A 20,037-nucleotide genomic window follows, 5' to 3' on the forward strand; every position below is an offset into this window, starting at 1 on the left:
CACTCACAATATTGATCAACTTTTCTAAACCCAATAAAAAAATTTACTAAAAGATTTCATTTCTACTCTTCATATATTGAAAGATTTATACTACAACATAATTTTACTGAGAAAATAATTTTATTTTTCACATTAATTTTGATTCTGTAATAATCAAACCTCTAAAAAAATTTATATTTATCTTTACAGATATACCAACATCTTAGCTTATTCGAAAGAACTCGACAGCTCTCAATGAGTGTATTTGAGACGTTTATTCTTGTTTTTAGTTAGTTGCAAGAACTACGGCTATTCTTGCGATGACAATAAAGCCCAAACAAACGACTTCTCCTAGTTTTGCTCCTCTTTAAACAACACAATAAATTCATTTTACTTGAATTCTAAAAGTTAAAAACCTGTAAAGCGAGGAAAATAAAACTCATACAGCAGGATAAACACACGAAAAACATTTCAATGAAGATTTTAGCTATCCTACGGATTAATTACTGGCATGAAAATTTGATAAGTTTACAAGCTTTGCTTGTACATAAATCAAATTTTCAATGAAGATTTTTAAGCTATCTTACAGATTAATTACTTACAGGAAAATTTGATAAGCTTAGAAGTTTTTGCTTGTCCGTAACTTAAGAAACTTTCAAGGAGAAGAAATGAGAGCCGAGAGTTTTCTATTTTATTGAAATGATTTCAGAAAAATTACTTCCTTTTGAACAATTAATTCCATAGATTGGAATTCTAGAATTTTTGAGTGATACGAAATTTTTCCGTATAACTGTAAAAATGAGTTAAGTTTTTTGTAGAATCAGTTGCAGAACGGCCTACTAACATCTAGAATGGAGAAAGAAAACTATAAATTTTCACGCTAAAAATCGAAGTTCTTAGGGAAGACTGGGGGCAAAAATTCTGAAAAATTGTACTCGCCTATTGCCGGAGAAGAAGAAGGCGGAAGATTTTCTAGAAAGCTAGGGTTTTCTTGACAAGGATTCATATAAATGCCGTCTGCAATGTAATTAGAAGGCTGAGGCGGCGGCGGCGGCTGCTGCTGCTGCTTCCATGGAATACGAAAATTCTGAGACGATGATAAAATATTTGGAACATTATTGAAGAGATGAACCTGACACAGATCCATGGAAGAAAGAGCGCTTTGAGAAGAAGCATAGGAATTGTCCGCCATAAAATCTGCTGGAGTGGAAATACTGAGATTATTGACTTTCTCCTCAAAGCAATTGTGCCTAAAGCTCGGCACTAACTGATTATTACTGAAACTTCTGTTATCATTCAAGAGCGTATTTGCACTCGCCGGCTTTACAGACATGCTTGAAATGCTGTTATTTAAAGAAGACGTTAATATTTCTGAATCTCCGCCGGCCGTAGTTTTGTTCTTGTTCTTTCTCTTTCGTTTCTTCTCAGCCGCGTCCCAGCCGGTGAGCTTCTGCACCAGCTGCATAAAATTATGAGCTTCTGCCTGGATGACCTTTGGAGAATAAGTGTGAATAATCACAGGCTTCCTGTATGGCACAGAAGGAGAAGGCGAAGGAGAAACCGGAGGCTTCTTGATTTTCTGCGAATCCTTGTGCATTTTCAAAGCTATGAAATTGCCGCCGCTGTTACTATCGTCATACAAAGAAGAGGCCTTTGCTCTGTTAAAATCTCCAAAGAACTGCGTCATTGTCATGGAAATCAAAGTACAGCAAGATTTATCACAAGGTCGTGAGTTCGAAACCCCGGGCTGATGTTTTTCAGAAAGATGTATCACAAGGTCGCGAGTTCGAAACTGTGGGCTGGTGTTGTGAATAAATACCTGAATAAATAAATTGGGATGTCGCCGTTAGATTGTACAGCTTTTTTGGGCGGATTTTTTTGCAGGACAGGAAAATGTGCGAATTAATGAGGAAATTAGAACGCGTGTTATGAATTGTACACATGGACGAGTAAAAATGTTCCGCCGCCTTTACGTGAGTTATTTACTCTTATCTCTTACCATCTTTCCTGCACGTTTCAATTATGATTGCTGTTGTATACAAGTCTGTCATTTAACGCCACGCAGCTTTAGTGATGTCACCAAATCTCGCGTGGCAAGGTAGCGTATCTTCCTTATTGCAGAACGAAGGAAGAAACAGCGTTTTTCCATGTGACACGTTTACAGGATTTTAACGAAGTATGGAAGTCCCTTGATCACCCTATTAAAGGAAAGATTTTAATGATGTTCATCATTATCATAAAATTATGATACATTTATAGATTCACTCAATCTAAAACATAGATAATATGAATAATTGATAGTGTTTAGGGTCTATATATAGGTAGTCATGGAGTGTAAGGATCTATTAACTTAATCTTATTAGTAATCAAATGTGAACTCACAAAAAAATTGTGTATGTGAGAACCAAGTTCATTTATGTCTAACCTCAAATCATTATTAAGAAAAAACAAAAAATCAAAAATTATAAACGAAAAAATCAAATTGTTTCGAAAGATCAAATAATCTAGATTCTAAAAAATTTATTTGTGTTTTATGATAATCATCAAATTTATCATATATTTTAAACAAGACTTTTCTAAGTAATAGCCAAGATAAGAAAGATACACATTGCACAACTATTTATTGAATAATAACAAAAGAGGTATCAAATGGAATTCAAATGGACTTTCTAGATTATCAATTAGTTCTCCTTATAAATTTTACCTTTGGAAATGCCATTTGTAAGAAGAAGACATCTCATATAAATGGGGAAACCTTTTCAACTAGATTAAAGGATAGTTATAAAAGAAGGTTCATGACTAAATTAAAGTAATATGTTAAAAATGAATGTCAACAATTAATATTAATAAGTAATTAATTATCAAACATTATAGAAATGAACAACTAAAATATAGTTTGTAGAATGCATAGAGATCAATACATTACACATTACACAACTATTTATTGAGTAATAACAAAAGAGGTATCAAATGGAATTCAAATGGACTTTCTAAATGCGTACATGGTATATAGTATCAATAATAACTACCTCTGGAAATGCCATTTGTGAGAAGAAGACATCTCATATAAATGGGGAAACCTTTTCAACTAGATTAAAGGATAGTTATAAAAGAGGGTTCATGACTAAATTGAAGTAATATGTTAAGATTGAATGTCAACAATTAATATTAATAAGTAATTAATTATCAAACATTATAGAATAAACAACTAAAATATAGTTTGTAGAATGCATAGAGATCAATACATTACACAAAAATGTATGTAAAAAAATATTATTATAAATTTTTTATAAAAGTATTATTTTTCACTTGAAAAGCTTTACAATGTTTGTCAATTAGACAAACAAACCCTACTCTTCACAACCTCTCTTCCCCTTCTTCCATTGCTTTAATATCTTTTGCAATTATGTCGAATTCTCTCTCACACATATCCAATGGTATATGCAAAGCATTCAAACTTATATTCTCTTCTATTTAAGGTAAACCCAAATAGGCTGGTTGATCTATTTATCAACCTTTCACATAGAGGTCAAGATGACTTTTCATCAAATAACCAATTAAGAAATTTTTTAAATTAATTAATAAATTAATTATCATTTATAAAATGCCACTTTATAAATCACCCCTACTTAATATGATAAATATCATATTTTATATTATAAATATAAACAGGTTATAATTGTAACATATCTTTAGTTTAATGTTGTTAGGAGAACTTATAAATAAGTGAGATGCCAATAAACATTAGACTCTTGCTTTCCCCTCAATATTTATAGGGGGTTCATGCTATCGATTTATTTAAAAGACAAGACATTTTTTTCTCAGTGGTGTGTGACTTCTTTGAAAGACATGCCATGGGACAAAATATATGTCTTATGTATGTGCTCATAATCCTTAGGCACAATACCTTTACAAAAAGAAGAAGGAACCCAAAGGAAGAGAAACATAATATAAAGACCTACTACCCAATCACTATTAAGTCAAGAAATAGCAAGGTCAATCAAACTTTCTTCTAATTACATGTAAAAAGTAGGAGTGATCTTCTCACAAGATGGTTTTAATTAAATTTCTACCTTGATAGGTATAGATCTACCAATTTCTCTAATCCATCATATTAAAATTTAAAAGAAAATCGTGTACATATCCTATTTAAGATACCACTATTAAATAATAATTATAGAATATAACCATTCTTAAAAATGAAGAAAACTCAAACCAATCATTTCAAAGATGATGAATTTAATTTACTTTTGTATATATGGATTAGACAATTACAATTACTCATAATGAGTAAACCATCAATGTATAACTTTTATTTTTATTGAATGAATCATTACCAAAGTATAAAATAGAGAATTGAACAAGATTCAAATCTTTGCATAGCAAGCTCTAGGATTTTTTTTTAGACTGCATAGATATTTTATTTATTCAATTTTTTTTTTTAAATTTGTTGACACATATAAATTCATCCTCTTGAAGATCACCCTTGGAAATATATTTTAACGTATATTAGGTGTATAGGGTAAATGCACAAAGATGGGGAGCAAAAAGTAGCCACTTCGCTTTTGCCCCCCTAGAAACCGTAACATGCTCATGTTATGATTTGAATTGATTGATCCTCAAGCTCAACCAATTTAAACCATAAAATGAGCATGTTATAACAAGATCATGTAATGTGAGTGTGTTATAACACACTCACATTGTGGTCTATTGACCATAAAACAAGAAAACCAAAAACCCTAGAGAGAGAAGAGAGGGAGAAGGAGGGAGGGAACAAGAGAGAGGGAAAGTAGGGAGAGAGGAATAGGTAGACACTCAACCCTCCATCATCAATTATAAACCCTAAACACTATATACAAAATCTTAAACCTTTAACACTAGGCCATACCCCCTAAACTCTAAAGACTATACATTGAACCCTAAACCTTGAACCATAATACTTACACCTTAAACACTATGTACTAAACTTAAAAACTTGAATCCTAAGCCTTAAAACCTAAAAAATATACACTAAACCCTAAACCCTAGGTTCTAAACTCTAAACAAAATTTGCATCCAGGGAAAAAAATATAAATCATAGAGAGAGATGTGTGGGGGAAGGATGGAGGGAGGGAGAAGTAAACCCTCAACCCCCCATCATCAATTATAATTGTTAAACCCTAAAAAGTATATATCTAAACCATAACCTCAAGGTCCTTTATCTTAAAACTTTAATAAACTAAATCCTATAACCTAGGCCCTAAATTCTAGTCCATGAATTTATTATGATTGGAGATGAGAGAGAGAGAGAGAGAGGGATATAGGGAGATTTAGGTAGAGAGAGGGAGAGGGGAGGTAGAGATAAGAATGACAGAAGGAAATTTTTTTGGAGAGAGAGAGAGAGAGAGAGAGAGAGAGAGAGAGAGAGAGAGAGAGAGAGAGAGAGAGAGAGAGAGAGAGAGAGAGAGAGAGAGAGAGAGAGAGAGAGAGAGAGAGAGAGAGAGAAATAAAGAGGGGAGGGAGAAGAAGAAAGATAGTTCTAGAGCTTGGGGAGAGATAGAGAGAGGAAAGCATGAAGGAGGGAGAGGATAGAGAGTGGTAGAGAGAGAAGGTGAGAGCTCGGGAGATGATTTTCCTTAAAAAATATGAGCATGTTATAACATGTTAAAGTGTTATAACACACTAGCATTATAACATTCTAATGTTATAACATGCTTAGGTTTTGTGAATGCCTAAGGCATTCAAATAATTTGAGCATGTTATAACACTAGCATATTATAACACACTCATATTTTTTTTATCTTGGGAATTTCAAACCTTCGTATTTTCCTTAGACATCCAACCTAAAGGGTTGGATGAACATTTTTATGTGCCCAAATATGTTTTTCCTTGAATTGTAAAAGATTTGACATAATCTTGAATGTGTTTCCCAGTAGGTTTGCATGCATTTTAATGCAAAGTTAAAAAATATCACAATTATATTAAGCTCTCTCTTAGCTATCTATCTATGTAATTTTTTCACATTTTAAGTATGTTAAGGTTTTCATCTTTAATTTTTAATGTTAGTGTATTTTTTGTCAAAAACCAATAAGTGGTATTTTTACTTCATTTTCTAGCCATTTGTCAATTTTTCAAATAAATTACATTTTTAGAAACTAGACTCTATTCTATACATAGTATTTTCTTAGAATTTTGAATAGTTTTCATCAATTTTAGGTGTTTGCACACTTTTCTTTTGGTTTTTTAGGATGTGTCCACTTTGAAAATAGGTAAAAAATCATGTATTTATTAAAAAAAATAGCAAAAAAAATTAGGCATAAACTAAATGGGTTAGCTAATTTTTCACTAAAGCAATTTTTTAGATACTAAAAAAAGTTAACATTATAGGGGGATACATTAGATGCTATTATGTTTTCTCATATAAAAATAGGACCACTTTGTCTAGCCCCCTTTTTGAACCCTTTTATCTCCACCATTTAAAAAATAGTAGTTTAGAAAGTATATTCAAAACATTGTACTATTATATTGTTCTTGTTGCATCTTTAAATTTTGAGCATGCCTATTTGCACTTTCCCATCCAAGACCAGTATTTCCTAATTTCAAAAAAGTGTCCACTTAATACCCCCTTTTGATCACCCATTTTCATGCACTTACCCTAATTATTAGACATATTGAGTTGCAATAGTAAAAGGCATATAGGTGGTACTCATAAATTACAACTAAGTCAAAGGTTTCATCATAATGTATACCATTTCACTAAGTAAATCCGTTGGTGACTACACGTAGCATCGTAAATTGTAACCAGTACAATTTACACCTCGTTTTTGTGCTCCTACTTTAGCATGTCCAATATCCATCCCCTCTCCAGGTCTATTTTGGCTCTTTTTCCAACCCCTAATCTCATGAACACCATTGAGTGGGCCTCATCTTGGAGGTCCCTTCCTTATTTGCAGATTGGCAGGTGGTCCTATTTGTTCCAGGACCAAGGCATGGAGTGCCTTGGTCTGAACTAGGGCGCCCCAAAATCCCCTGGTCCCCCTTAAACAAGCCCTAATTTGAAATGGGGTAGGTTGTCTATCTTCCTGATGGCATTTGGTCCCCATGGTTACACTTGACCATTGGAGGTCGGCATAATCGATAATTTACCTAGGAAACCTTATATAAAGACGTACTATCAATTAATTTTAGATCTAAGAGGCAATATAAGACTCCATCCTAAAGTATATGTGCATCTGTGAAGCATTCATCATCAAGCATTTTAGAGATTCAAGGCTTCATTTCATTCTTCAACCATTGTGATGCAAAGTTACATCAATCTTCATGCAAGCATGTGTGTGTGATTAGGGTTTTTCATGTTCATGTATTTGTCATGCCATTACATTCATCATTTGTAATTACATTCAAAGAGAATTACATCATCATCAACAATTGCAGATTTGGGGTATATCTCCTTAGCATTTATTTCAGTATTTGCATTATTTCATTCAAGGTTTATTCCAAAACCGAGGTTTGACCTAAGGCAAACCCCTATCCACAACCCTATTTCCTTTCTTTTTTGTTTTTAGGAATAGGCTTAGGAGATGTACTCAAAAATTCCGACAGACTCGGTAGTAATGAATAGGTTAAGCTTTCGATGGAGGAAAATTCGGAGAACTAGGGTGAATCTGTGCTACCTAGTCTCAAAAAATCAAGCTAAACTTCTAGGAATGGGTTCTAAAGAATAAATTCGGGGTTTTATGAAATTAACCACTAATTTTATGTAATTATGTAAAATTTATTATTTTAAATGCCTACAAATCAGATCTGAGGCCATAAATCAGAAATAAGCATGCAAGGAGTCAGGTTTACCAAAATGTAATAGTTTAAATTTGGAATTATGGTTTCAACAAATAAAACCACTAACTAATCAAATTAACCATACATTGAAAGAAGGGGGTAAATACAATAGGTCTAGCCACAATTTGATTAGAAAATGGGCTGAGCATACTGATCAAATTTATCAATTTTGTGGGTGTGAATCTCCTTCTTTCTTAGTTGAAAATTGGATGATAATTGTGAAATTAGGGGGATTTATCAATTTATTCTTATAACATTGGCTTGTGGATTGAATAATTTTTCACTTGTATTTTTTAGATCCGATTCATTTCATAATGGAATTTACTAAATCTAATTTGTTTTCTATTTCACATATGATTACATTTCTTTTTAGTTACATTTACCACAATCATGTGTTGGATAATGGCTTCTCTCGCTTTACATTACTTCTTTTCATTCATAAGTGTAGCATCCTAAATTGTACTCCCTTACAATTTTGTCCACATTTGGGCCCTCACCTTGGCATTTGTGCCTTGAGGCCTAACTGAGACCTGATTCTGATCATACTATACAATTTTGCCACCATTTTCACCTCACACTTCATCCTGCCCTCAATTTTTGGTCTCTAATTGGGCAGGACCAGGGTGTGGTACCTTGGTCCTCAAGGGATCAGAGCGCCTAGTGCCTTAGTCCTCCCAATTAGGACCCAATTTTGGGCCCCTTAATAGTCATAAGATTTGAGTGGGAATCTGGACCCCGTGTTGGCTTGTGTCAAAAAATTAAGTTGTTTTTTGATGAGCAAGTATAAAAGGAGGTCTACCCCTCCCATTTTGATATACAATTGGAATACAACAATCATATTGATCAATCAATTCAAGCAATAAAGCATTCAAGTTCAAATGAGCAAACAATCTATCTTCTTTCAAGCATTAGAGAAGAGATAAGTCAAGATTCAAGCATTGGAGTTGACATTCATGTTCTATGTTATTGAAGACTTCATGAAACCCTAATTTCATGTGGAGACAAACAAAACTTCACGAGGAGGTATAGCATTTGTGTTTCAGTCATTATTCAGCATCTCCTTCAAAAGGAGAACATTTCCATTACTGCAATTTCATCATATTTCATGGTTAATTCCAAAACCAGGTTTGACCTAAGGCAAACCCCTATTCCCAACCTATTTTTGTTCTCTATTGTCCACAAGAGTAGGTATGGAGTTGTGATCTTTAGAATTGGATTTATTCACAGTGACGAATCAATACCCCATTCGAGTGTGAAAAGTGAGGAGGACTACAGCAACCACCATCCCGGTCCAAACAAATCAGAAGCTCCTTCTGAGAATAGGTCCAAATACTCTTACAATCCTCAGATCTAGGTCTGTGGCTCGACCTGACTCCTTACACTTGCGATTCTGATTTAAGTTCTCAGATCTAAGTGTTTATGCATTTCAAATTCAAATTTACATATACAAGTTTAATTTTTCTTTGAATTTTAAAGGTTAAATTCACAAAAATCTTAATTTTTAGTTCTAAAATTGAGCTTGTGAGTTTTCTAATTTGGATTTATTATTTCAGATCTGATTATTAATTTAATTTGAAATTCAAGTTTTCCCTCCTAAATCTCATTTTCAAATTGAATTACATAATTTTAGTGGTTGAATTTACAAAAACCTTAATTTATAATTCTAAAATTTATCATGAGGATTGCATAATTTTTCAAATTATTAATTTTCAAATCTGATCTTTATGAATGTTATGTTATGATCTAGATGCCTTTATCTTTCAAATTCACAAATCAAATCCCTTAATTAACTTGTTAATCAATCATTTTCACAAAATTTTGTATTGCTTAATCATTGTTTTCACATTCAAATTCAAATTTTCCTCCTTTGTGCATGAATTTTACTACTATTACTCCTACCTATAATATTCCCATGAAAAGTTGTAGAATTAAGCCTTCCCAAGTTAATTACTAAGGATATGGAGCCTAATTTGGATAACTTGTTTCATGAGAATGTGGGTGGTTCTTCTATTCCAATAATTGATGTTTTTATCCCCATTCCTTACATAATTCTCATGATGAGGGTGAATCACTAACTAGGATTTCCATTGACCAATTGGAGAAGATTGATAATGAATTTGAAAATCTTCAACAATGATTGAGTCAACGATACCCGAAAAGTGAGGCTATCCCATTGATTGAAGGATTAAAAAGAATGGTTCAAAGCGATAAAGTTGGCGTTGATTTCTTGCATGGTCTTTCTCATATTGTTGACACCAATATCATGCCTTTGAAAAGTTGTGTTGAAGCCCTTGGTTTCTAGTACACCAAACCTCCTAGTGAAGTCAATCATAATATTCCCACAACTACTTCTATCACTAGTGTGCCTAATTTCACATCCAATATCATGGCCACTTCTACACAAAATGTTATTCCTAGACATGTTAGTCAAGGGGGCAACAATAATAATCAAAATTATTGTATCCCTCCTTCCATGAGTTTTCCATTTATCACCTAATCATCTCCCATACCTACCTATCATAGTGTTTCACCTCCTTTTTCTCTACCTCCTCCTTCATTTAAAAATGTTACTACTCCATCCCAATCCAACATGTCTAGTTTCAATCCATCCACCAAAGTAACCATCAATAGCCTATCTCAAATTATGTCATCCTTGCAACAACAAATAGATTCCATGAACCAATCAAAGTTTAATGTGCCCACATTTCATGTCTGCGAGACCATTATCCAATGATATTGTTTGTGTTGTACCCCCTAAACATGTATAAGTCCCTCAATTGGAGCTTTATAATGGAAAAGGTGATCCAATGACTCATGTGAAAAAATTTCAAACTTTGTGTAGTGAGTTTGCTTATGATCAAAGACTTTTGGCTAAATTGTTTACTAGAAAATTTAGGGATAAAGATTTGCAATGGTATTGTTCTTTACCTCCTTATTCTATTACACCATTTCAACAATTGGCTAATGCTTTCATTCAAAATTTTCACAATAATTTTGGTCCTAAGATTACTTTGACTAATTTGATGCATTGTAAGCAAAGTGTTACAGAAAAAGTGACTGATTTTATTGGTAGATATAAACATTTGTATTCTCAAATTTCTTATCCTATGCTTGATCAAGATGTTAAAATAATTTTCATATCTAATTTTCAAAAAGACATTAGGGATAAGATTCTCTTTTTTGAGTTGTCTTCCTTTACATAGTTGTGTGCAGTACTTCATAACCATCAGCTTCAAGTGAGTCAATTTGAACAATCATCTTCAATGGCTCGAGTTGATAAGAATGAAAGTTCTCAACAGCCTAAATTGTGAAGTTTAAACTGAATAAAATATTCATCAAGTTTAGTGGAAAAAACAATACCCGGGTAGTAATCGCAACAACAAGTGTGCCTCATTTATCCAAGTATTTTAGAAAAGAATTTACTGCTCTTTTTGAATCTTTACATAGCATTATGACACAATTATTGAATAAAAATGTTTTGAAACTTCCTCCCATTAAACCAATTGACACATCCAAACCCTTGCCACTTTATCATGCCTTCAATTTTTTTTGCCAATATCATCATTTACCCGGTCATGACATTGAAAGTTTTATTCCCTAAGGAGTAGAATTCAAAACCTTATTGATAACAATATCATATCTGTAACGAGTGTGAGTGACAAAGGAAATAAATCTATAGCTCCACCAAATCTTTACTAATCCTTTGCCTTCTCATTCTACTAATGTGATTGAGTTTGAGCATCTTGCCTTTTCTCCTAGTGATCTTGGCCTTGAATCTAATAATATGGTGAATCTTATTGATAAACCTATACCTCCTAAGGATCTATGTATTACCTTTGATCCTAGTGAGACTATTGAATCACTTGACGAACCATTATACATCACTACAAGGATCAAAGACATGCTCTCACAAGGGGTACTCATTGATCTAGCATGTATGGTGAATGTGATAACTGAAGAATGTCTTTATACATTACAATTATATCAAGTAACATATGATAAATTTGATGTGGTAATTAAGATCTTTGATGGATTCTCTTGTCCCGCTATTGGCTTTATTACTCTTCCCGTGGAAGTTGGTATCAAGTGCTTCGATATCTTTTTTGCTATCATTCCTACATCAGTTCAATTTCGTGTGAAGTTGGGACATCCTTGGCTCTCCTCCATGAAAGTGATTCCTTCTTCTATTCATAAGTGTTTGAAACTCCCTCTTAATGACAAAATCTAACAATTAATCATAGCATGTACCAACCCACGGTGAGGCGTGAAGATGTTAATCTTGATTACTTTTGGTCTAAATAATTTGAACCTCTTAAGCCTCGAAGTGATTCTCTTTTTCAATCTTATCAAAAGTGGATGAATGATATGATCTTATTCTTAAGTAAGCCTCTAGAGAGATCCTAATCCAATTCCTCTTCTTCATGATAGACCTATTCCTCCTCATCATGATGGACCTGGTCTTCTTCCTACATCTTCTATTCTTCCTCTATATGATGTGGTTCTGCCTCCTACATCTTACAAAGGGAAAAGCGCCTGACATCTCCAATATTTCAACCTAAAAAACCTTCTCCCATGCACCCTTATTTAAAGGAAGAGAAGAAGCCTATACCTATTGATTCTAAACCTTCACAACCTTCAGTTAAAACTAAAAGAAACTATTGTGCAAGAGAACATCGATGGATACATCGTTCCAAGGCGCGTGAACTTGCTTCTCAACCCATTTCCTCCCCAAAGACTCCAAATGTTGATATGATCCCATTTGTCTAGCCTTCACCTAACCCTAGGGAGGAAGTTGAACCTAAATCTCTAAGATGTGAAATGCTTAAGAAAAATGATGGTTCATGTTCTATTCATATTAAAAATCCTATTTTTATTAAATCTTGATGAAGAGATGAATAAAAATGATGTTCATGCTAACAATGTTGATGCTAATGATTCCAATAATGAATATGAATACTTTGACGTTGACAATAATTTATCTATAAAAAATTCACATGCATTAATCTTATCTCCTAGTAACAAACAAAGTGATACATCATTAGAGCATGGTCCTTGTTTGGAACTTGTGGTAGCTCCATCTACCGTGCTTGAAGTTTCTCCTCTTGCATATTGTCCACCTTCCCAAAACAATGTTGAGAAAGATTGGGAGGTGGATGACTTGCTTGATTAGCTTCATTCGTGTCATAGACCACCTGGAAGATCTAATATGTTGGTGGCACAATTGGTATATGTTGGTGTTGAGATGGATGAGGACGAGGAAGTTAAGTAGCGAAACAACTTCCTGCGCTAACCTTGAGAGAAGGGTAACGCAAAAATTTTACAGATTGTTACAACAACTATATAAACTTAACAAGAATAAACTTAATATCATGCATACCACAACATAGTGATTTACATGGGGAAAACCCTTTCGGGAGAAAAATCCCACACTCCAAAAGCAGCTCAATATATTATTCATTAATTAATAACATATTACAATATACTTGCAGAGTAAGCTCTTCACAAGAGTACCACTAATTAGAAACTCATAGGTAACTCAATAGCCATAAGACTCTACACACAACCTCTATCTCACACACCTCATATATAGAAGATACAATACAAGAAACCATCAAACAGTATCACAAAACCATGGGCTAAAACCACCCAATAAAGTAGAGATGACCTTGTCTCCATTCTATATTCCCAATGACATGTCAAAACACACATCAATATGTGTTCCTCCCTTTTATAGCTCATTTATGTGTTTGATGCATTTTATATTTCCTATTTCAGGAGTCCAAACTTCTAGAGGCCATAACATGTGAACCGGGTGTCCGATTGATGAACGGTTTGATGTGTCGAAAAGATCGTGAAGTTCTCTATCACTTGTTAACCTACTAAACTATTTATGTCTAGTTTTCAGGGATTTTTGGAGGGTCTAAAGTCCTCAAAATTAAATTTAAACCTTTCATCACACCCTCCAAAATGGAAACTTTAATATCTTCAAAACTAGCTATGATCTTGTGATGAAAATTTATCGACATGCTTATCTAGCCAATCCAAAGCTTTGGGGAGAATTTTGCACCATTTCGTGCTCAAACAAAAACTTACTATAAATATTAACCTCGTGTAAATGCAAGGTTGAGACACCAATTTCCCAACATTCTCCCACTTGTCAAACACCTTGCAAGAGAAAAGGGAGTATCAACACAATAAATTAATTGCTAGGGGAAATGAGGCCCATAGACTTTGAACACCATCTAAACTTCTATGTGCTCATGTCCTTAGTTAAAGAATATGCAACATTCATCAAAGTCTCTATCTTAACTAGCTTCACCCTCCCATCTTCGACCATATCTCTAACAAATTGATACTGAACATCAGTGTGATTGGTCTAAGCATGAAATATCGGGTTCTTAGATAGGCAAATTGCACTCTGACTGTCACAATAAATTATCACTTAGCCTTGTTTTATTCCAATATTTAAACATAGTCCTTTAATCCAAATGGCTTCTTTATAAGCATGAGTAGCTACCATATACTTTTTTTTATAGTGGAAAAATCAATTGCAACCTATCACTTAACCACCAAATAAAGTAAACGCATAAGAACTGGTGGATCTTATGCTATCAATATCACCTACCCAATTTCAATCCACATAACCATGAATATCAAGGGAAATCACGTCTCCAACCAAATTACTATGATAAAAGTCTTTTAATGTGAACCTTTGTATTTTACGGAGAGTATGCTTAGTCTCATTCTCCCGCAAAAGTGGGGGCTAAATGTAGTGTCCTAAATTGTACTCCCTTACAATTTTGTCCGCATTTGGGCCCTCACATTGGCATTTGTACACTGAGGCCTAACTGGGACCTAATTCTGCACATACTATGCAATTTTGCCACCATTTTCACCTCACACTTCATCCTGCCCTCAATTTTTGGTCTCTAATTAGGTAGGACCAGGGTGTGGCACCTTGGTCCTTAAGTGACTAGAGTGCCCAACTCCCTAGTCCTCCCAATTAGGACCCAATTTTGGGCCCCTTAACGGTCATTATTTGAGCAAAAATCTTGACCTCGTGTTGGCTCATGTCAAGAAATTAAGGCTTTTTTCAAGGAGCAAGTATAAAAGAAGGTCTACCCCTCTCATTTTGATATACAATTAGAATTTGGAAATCATATTGATCAACCAATTCAAACAATCAAGCATTCAAGTTCAAGTGAGCAAGCAATCGGTTTTCTTTCAAACATTGAAGTTGAAATTCATGTTATATGTTATTGAAGACTTCATGAAACCCTAATTCTCTGTGGAGACAAACAAAACTTTAGAAGGAGGTATAGCATTTGTGTTTTTCATTATTCAACATCTCCCTCAAAAGGAGAACATTTTCATTACTGCAATTTCATCATATTTCATGTTTAATTCCAAAACTGGGGTTTGACCTAAGGCAAAGCCCTATTCCCAACCTATTTCCCTTCTCTACTATGCCCAAGAGTAGGTATGGAGTTGCGATCTTAAGAATTGGCTTTATTTACTGTGACGAATCGGTCTCCCATTGGAGTGTAAAAAGTGTCGAGGACCAGAGCGACCACCATCTCGGTCCCAAAAAATTAGGAACTCCTTTTGGTAACAGGTTTGAATACTCTCACAATCCTGAGATCCAAGTTCGTGGCTTGATCTGATGACTGTAGCTTACTATTCATGTGTCTTTACATCAATTCTAGCATATTTACCCTACTTTCAGCATTTTCATAATTCAAATTAAAAGAGGGCCTAGTCCAATCAGATCCAATAGAATTCTCAACCCTTATCCTTGTTGGTTTGTGGCTAGATGCATTGGGTTTACCTCCCTCTTTAAGGTTTTGGTCCCTAAGCAAAAATTAGAGGTTTTCACCATTGCACATAGTATTATTGTGTATTGTATCTTTAGGGTTTCAAAGATATTTCCTATTTGCAAATCATATATCAAATTTTTTATCCACGTTGTATGTTGTTTCATGATGAAATTTTTAAGAACATGCATTACATATGTAGATCACATAAATGCTTTCGTAGACAATGATAATCCTATATATAGCATTGAAAAAGCTAACACTTGTACCTCTTCTAGGGTATCTATTGTGAATGAGGAATGAGTCGGTACTCCTATCAATGATCTCTCCAATGAAGAGAAAGCATTGAAGAGAAACATGACACCATCCTCTTCTCATATGAATACTCTAGTGCAAGGAGGACAAGATCAAAATGTTGGTTTATCAATCTCTCTATATCCTCCTTATTCTCCTAAAGCTTATCTTAATCACCAACATTTTTTTAGAGAAGATGATGTTATGCATTTTTTTCATGGTCTATCTCCTCACATAACATTAACCAAAGATGAAGCCTTAGATGATAAGGACCCTCCTTCCCAACCTATCAAACGGGATATGAATAATGGTGATAGAAAGGAGAATCTCTACGAAGGATGTCTCATCTTCATCCAATCACCCCTTTGATCCCTCCATGTGTCCTTACACTACCAATTTTAAAGAGATTCGTGATAATGGTCCTTTTTATTCACAATTGAAAAATTCTTATAGGAGTGGTTATAATATAATCTCAAAACAAGGACATATTGGACAAGGACATGGAAAATATGAACAATGAATCAAGGTCCCTATAAACCCTCCACAAGCTAGTACAAAAGGCCTAGGACATCCTCATCACTCACCTATGGTTGATCTCCTTAAAGTACAAAATCTTAAGGAGTTTTTTACAAGACATAATATCTACCTTCCAACTAAAGGTTATTTTTCCTCAAATAATCCTTTTAGTTCATATCATCAAACTAACAATCATCATTCCAATGATTGTCCTGATTTTGAAAGGGAATACAAAACCTCATTAATAATGGAACTATCAAAATCGTAGGAGAAGTAAACTGATAAAGGCATTTTGATTTATCAAACCAAGTATGTGAAAGAGATGTTGAAGAAGTTTAAGAAGGAACATTACAAGCCAATCAGTACACCTATGGTGACTGGATGTAAAATTAGTAAGGATGATGAATCTCCTCTTATTTATCAATCTTTATACAAATCTATGATTGGAAACTTACCATATCTAATTGCATCTAGGCATGATATCACGCAAGCAGTATGCATGGTAGAAATATTTGAAGCTACTCCAAAAGAGACACATGAAATCAGAATTCTTAAAGAGTAAAATTGGCTATGGTCTATGGTATCCTAGGAGTGATTATTAAACTTTGACTATATATTGATATGTTGATTGGGCAAGAAGTGTTGATGACATAAAAAGTACCAATGGTGGAGCATTATTTCCTAGAGAAATATTGATCTCATGTCTAAGATTAAAGAAAAAAAGACTCAGTTTCTCTATCTACTATACATGTAGAATACATTGCAATTGTGTCATGTTGTACTCAAGTGACATTGATGAGACAAATTTTGAAGGATATATTAAGGTGGAGTATGATGAAACCAATCTTTATTCTTTATGATAACACAAATGCAATCAATATTTTAAAGAATCTAGTGATGCATTCAACAACCAAGCACATATCAATCAAGTATCACTTTTTAAGGAGAGTTGTTGATCAAGAAGTCAAATTAGAGTATGTGGCTACACAGGATTAGATTGAAGGTCTACATCTTTACAAAACCCCTACCCAAGGAGACATTTGATTATCTCAAGAAGGAGCTAGGAGTGTGAGCTCCTTCTTCCTATCTATGTTTGTCTAAATGATGCATTGGTCCAAGGGGATTTTGTCAAATCCATATTCTTCATCTTTGGAAGTAAGAGTTCAAGTCCTCCCTTTATCACTTATGTCAAAAGAGGAGAGATAAATAGAGGAAGGTGAGATGAAAAGAGATAAATAAACAAGACAAGATACATGAGATACATCAAAGAGGGAGAGTAGTACAAAGGGGGAGAAATCTATCAATATCATGTTTCTACACTTGGTTGTGTTGCCATCAGTGACAAAGGGGGAGATGGTTGGCAATTGTCATTGTCATTGATTTTAAGTCTATTGCGTTGAAGGGAAGTTATTAACAATCATCATTATGATGTTCATCATTTGAGAGATTATTTGTAGAGCCGTTTCAATCTTGTAAAATTTGTCATGATCTATGTTGATCATTACAAAGGGTTGTTCTTGTACCACATTTGCAAGATAATGATATGATTGAGTTTCGTAAGTCTTCATAAATTTTTGTGTATGTTCTTGAATTAGTTGGAGCTAGCAATTTTGACCATGGAATAAATTTCTCAAATTATCTGATCTAATTAGGGTTTCAATATTCCCATATGTCTTAAACCTTAATTCTATGTTGACGGTGCAAGCACTTAGCTTATATTTCCTCATTGACCTAGTACTACTGGCGGTTGGTTGCTTAAGTTACAATTAATCATTTATTGTTGTCTGGTTACCAACCACTCCTTGACCGAAAGATCGAAGACTTTATTATTTCCCATGTCAGAGAAGTCTTTGTGGCTTTGATCTTGATCGACGATCAAGATCTAATCTTGGTGATTCGATGATTTCTGCAAGTTTGTGTGATGTCTATGGGACATGTCTCTTATAGTTGCGAAACTAAGAATAAGGAAATGCATAATGGTGACAAGTCGGATTAGTGTCAAGGGATCAATAGTCAACATGTTCTGAGAGGATTCTTAGTGGGATGGGGTCTTGAAGTTGTGAAACTATACGATGACGCAACATGTTTGTGGAAAGACTGAATGGGAAGTCTATTTGGTTTATTTTTTACCTTGCATCATTATTATTCCTTTTGCCATGAAGAAGAGAGATTGATGGCCAACATTTAAATGTATTCAATAGGTAGTTATTGGTTCAGATTTGACTTTTTCTTTCCTTCAAATGGTTTAGAGGAATGTGTGCAAAACAGTGGTCATTTGTGATAGAGTAAATTGTTTTGTGATTCAAGCTATATGAATCATGATCTATCCTTTGAGTAGACCTCTATCGCATTCCAAAACAATTTACTCTTTCATGGATGACCATTGTTACTCTATCATGTTCCATCTCTCTACCTTCTTCATCAGGAGCCAAAGATGAGTGTGCTTCTTTGGTTAGACCTCTCCTCGCTCCTAATTTTTCACAACCTTTAGTTGTGTGCTTTCTATTCCATTTACTATGGTAGTCATAGGAAGAGGAAAGGCACTAGTGTTTTGATTAAAGGAGAAAAGTGGTTTTATAGGGACCACAAACCCAAAGTCAACAAAAGAACAATCTTAAACAGCAACCACCCAGGGCCTAGCAGCCAAATAGATGCCAACCAACCCACTAAAAACTGGGGCAAAACAACTCGACAACAAAAAACCAAATAGAGCATCTAAAAATAACTACAGTAATTTTCCCAATTTATCATTCTTCTGAATGATCTCTTCATTGATAATCATAACTTTCTTACTAATGTTATCAACAGGGGTCATACCCTTATCTTTATCGTGGAGCCTCATAATAGGAACCGACTGGGGCATCTCATTCACATCCAAGTCTACATCCACATCCTCCAATGGAGCCCTATGATTTTTACGTGTACCTGCATCCACTACCTTAGCCTTCATGACCAAATTCGTGCTTCCAAATGGGGAATTGCTCTGGGAGATAGCATGAATAACTTCATCCTACTCATTAAGTCTATGGAGACCCTCACTGGTATTTTCCATGGCCGCCTTACTCATCACCACCACCACACTCAAACTTCGCTTAAGCTTATGATAATCATCTTCCAGGGCCTTAATGTTCTCTTCATGATCCTTCTTGAGTTCTTTGATACCATTAGCTAGGGACCTCGTATTAGCAAGAATATTGTCCAAGTCCCCGCTAGGAAGATTAGCCTTCTCCTTAAGAATATTGATCTCTTGAAAGATCCAGGAGAACAAGGCATTTTGATTATCCTATAAATTTCTCATATTGATATTAGAAATTGAGTTCTCGGGGACTGAGGAATCCATCTCCTTGGGGTAGCCCCGCCAGCCTCAGTAGGCTTTAAAGCACTAACACCTTGAACCTTCACAAGCCCATCCAATTCAATCTAAGAGGCCTTCATTCGCTTAGTGACATTGATCATTCGATGCCCAGAGATTTTGGATTTACCCTTAGCACTCAACACAAAAACCCTAGTCACCCGTTTGCCTTCACATCAATACTAGGGTCTACTGAATCAGGAACATATACAGGGTCGTCATCCTCATCAGATAAATCAATGCCTTTTCTAGCAGTGGGGTTAGGGT

General features: G+C 34.5%; 1 protein-coding gene across 1 annotated transcript; it reads right to left on the reverse strand.

Moving 5' to 3' along the window:
* Positions 1-859: 859 nt before the first annotated feature.
* On the reverse strand, positions 860-1,666 carry LOC131066755 (VQ motif-containing protein 20). The gene has a single exon (XM_058001588.2). It carries the CDS (start codon positions 1,664-1,666, stop codon positions 860-862), a length of 807 nt encoding a protein of 268 aa, XP_057857571.2.
* Between the last annotated feature and the right edge of the window lie 18,371 nt (positions 1,667-20,037).

This window comes from Cryptomeria japonica, chromosome 2, assembly GCF_030272615.1.
Source record: "Cryptomeria japonica chromosome 2, Sugi_1.0, whole genome shotgun sequence".
NCBI lineage: Eukaryota > Viridiplantae > Streptophyta > Pinopsida > Cupressales > Cupressaceae > Cryptomeria > Cryptomeria japonica.

Bases quoted from the DNA above. Each gene is read 5' to 3' on its own strand.
- LOC131066755 (XM_058001588.2), bottom strand. From the start codon at position 1,666: ATGACGCAGTTCTTTGGAGATTTTAACAGAGCAAAGGCCTCTTCTTTG.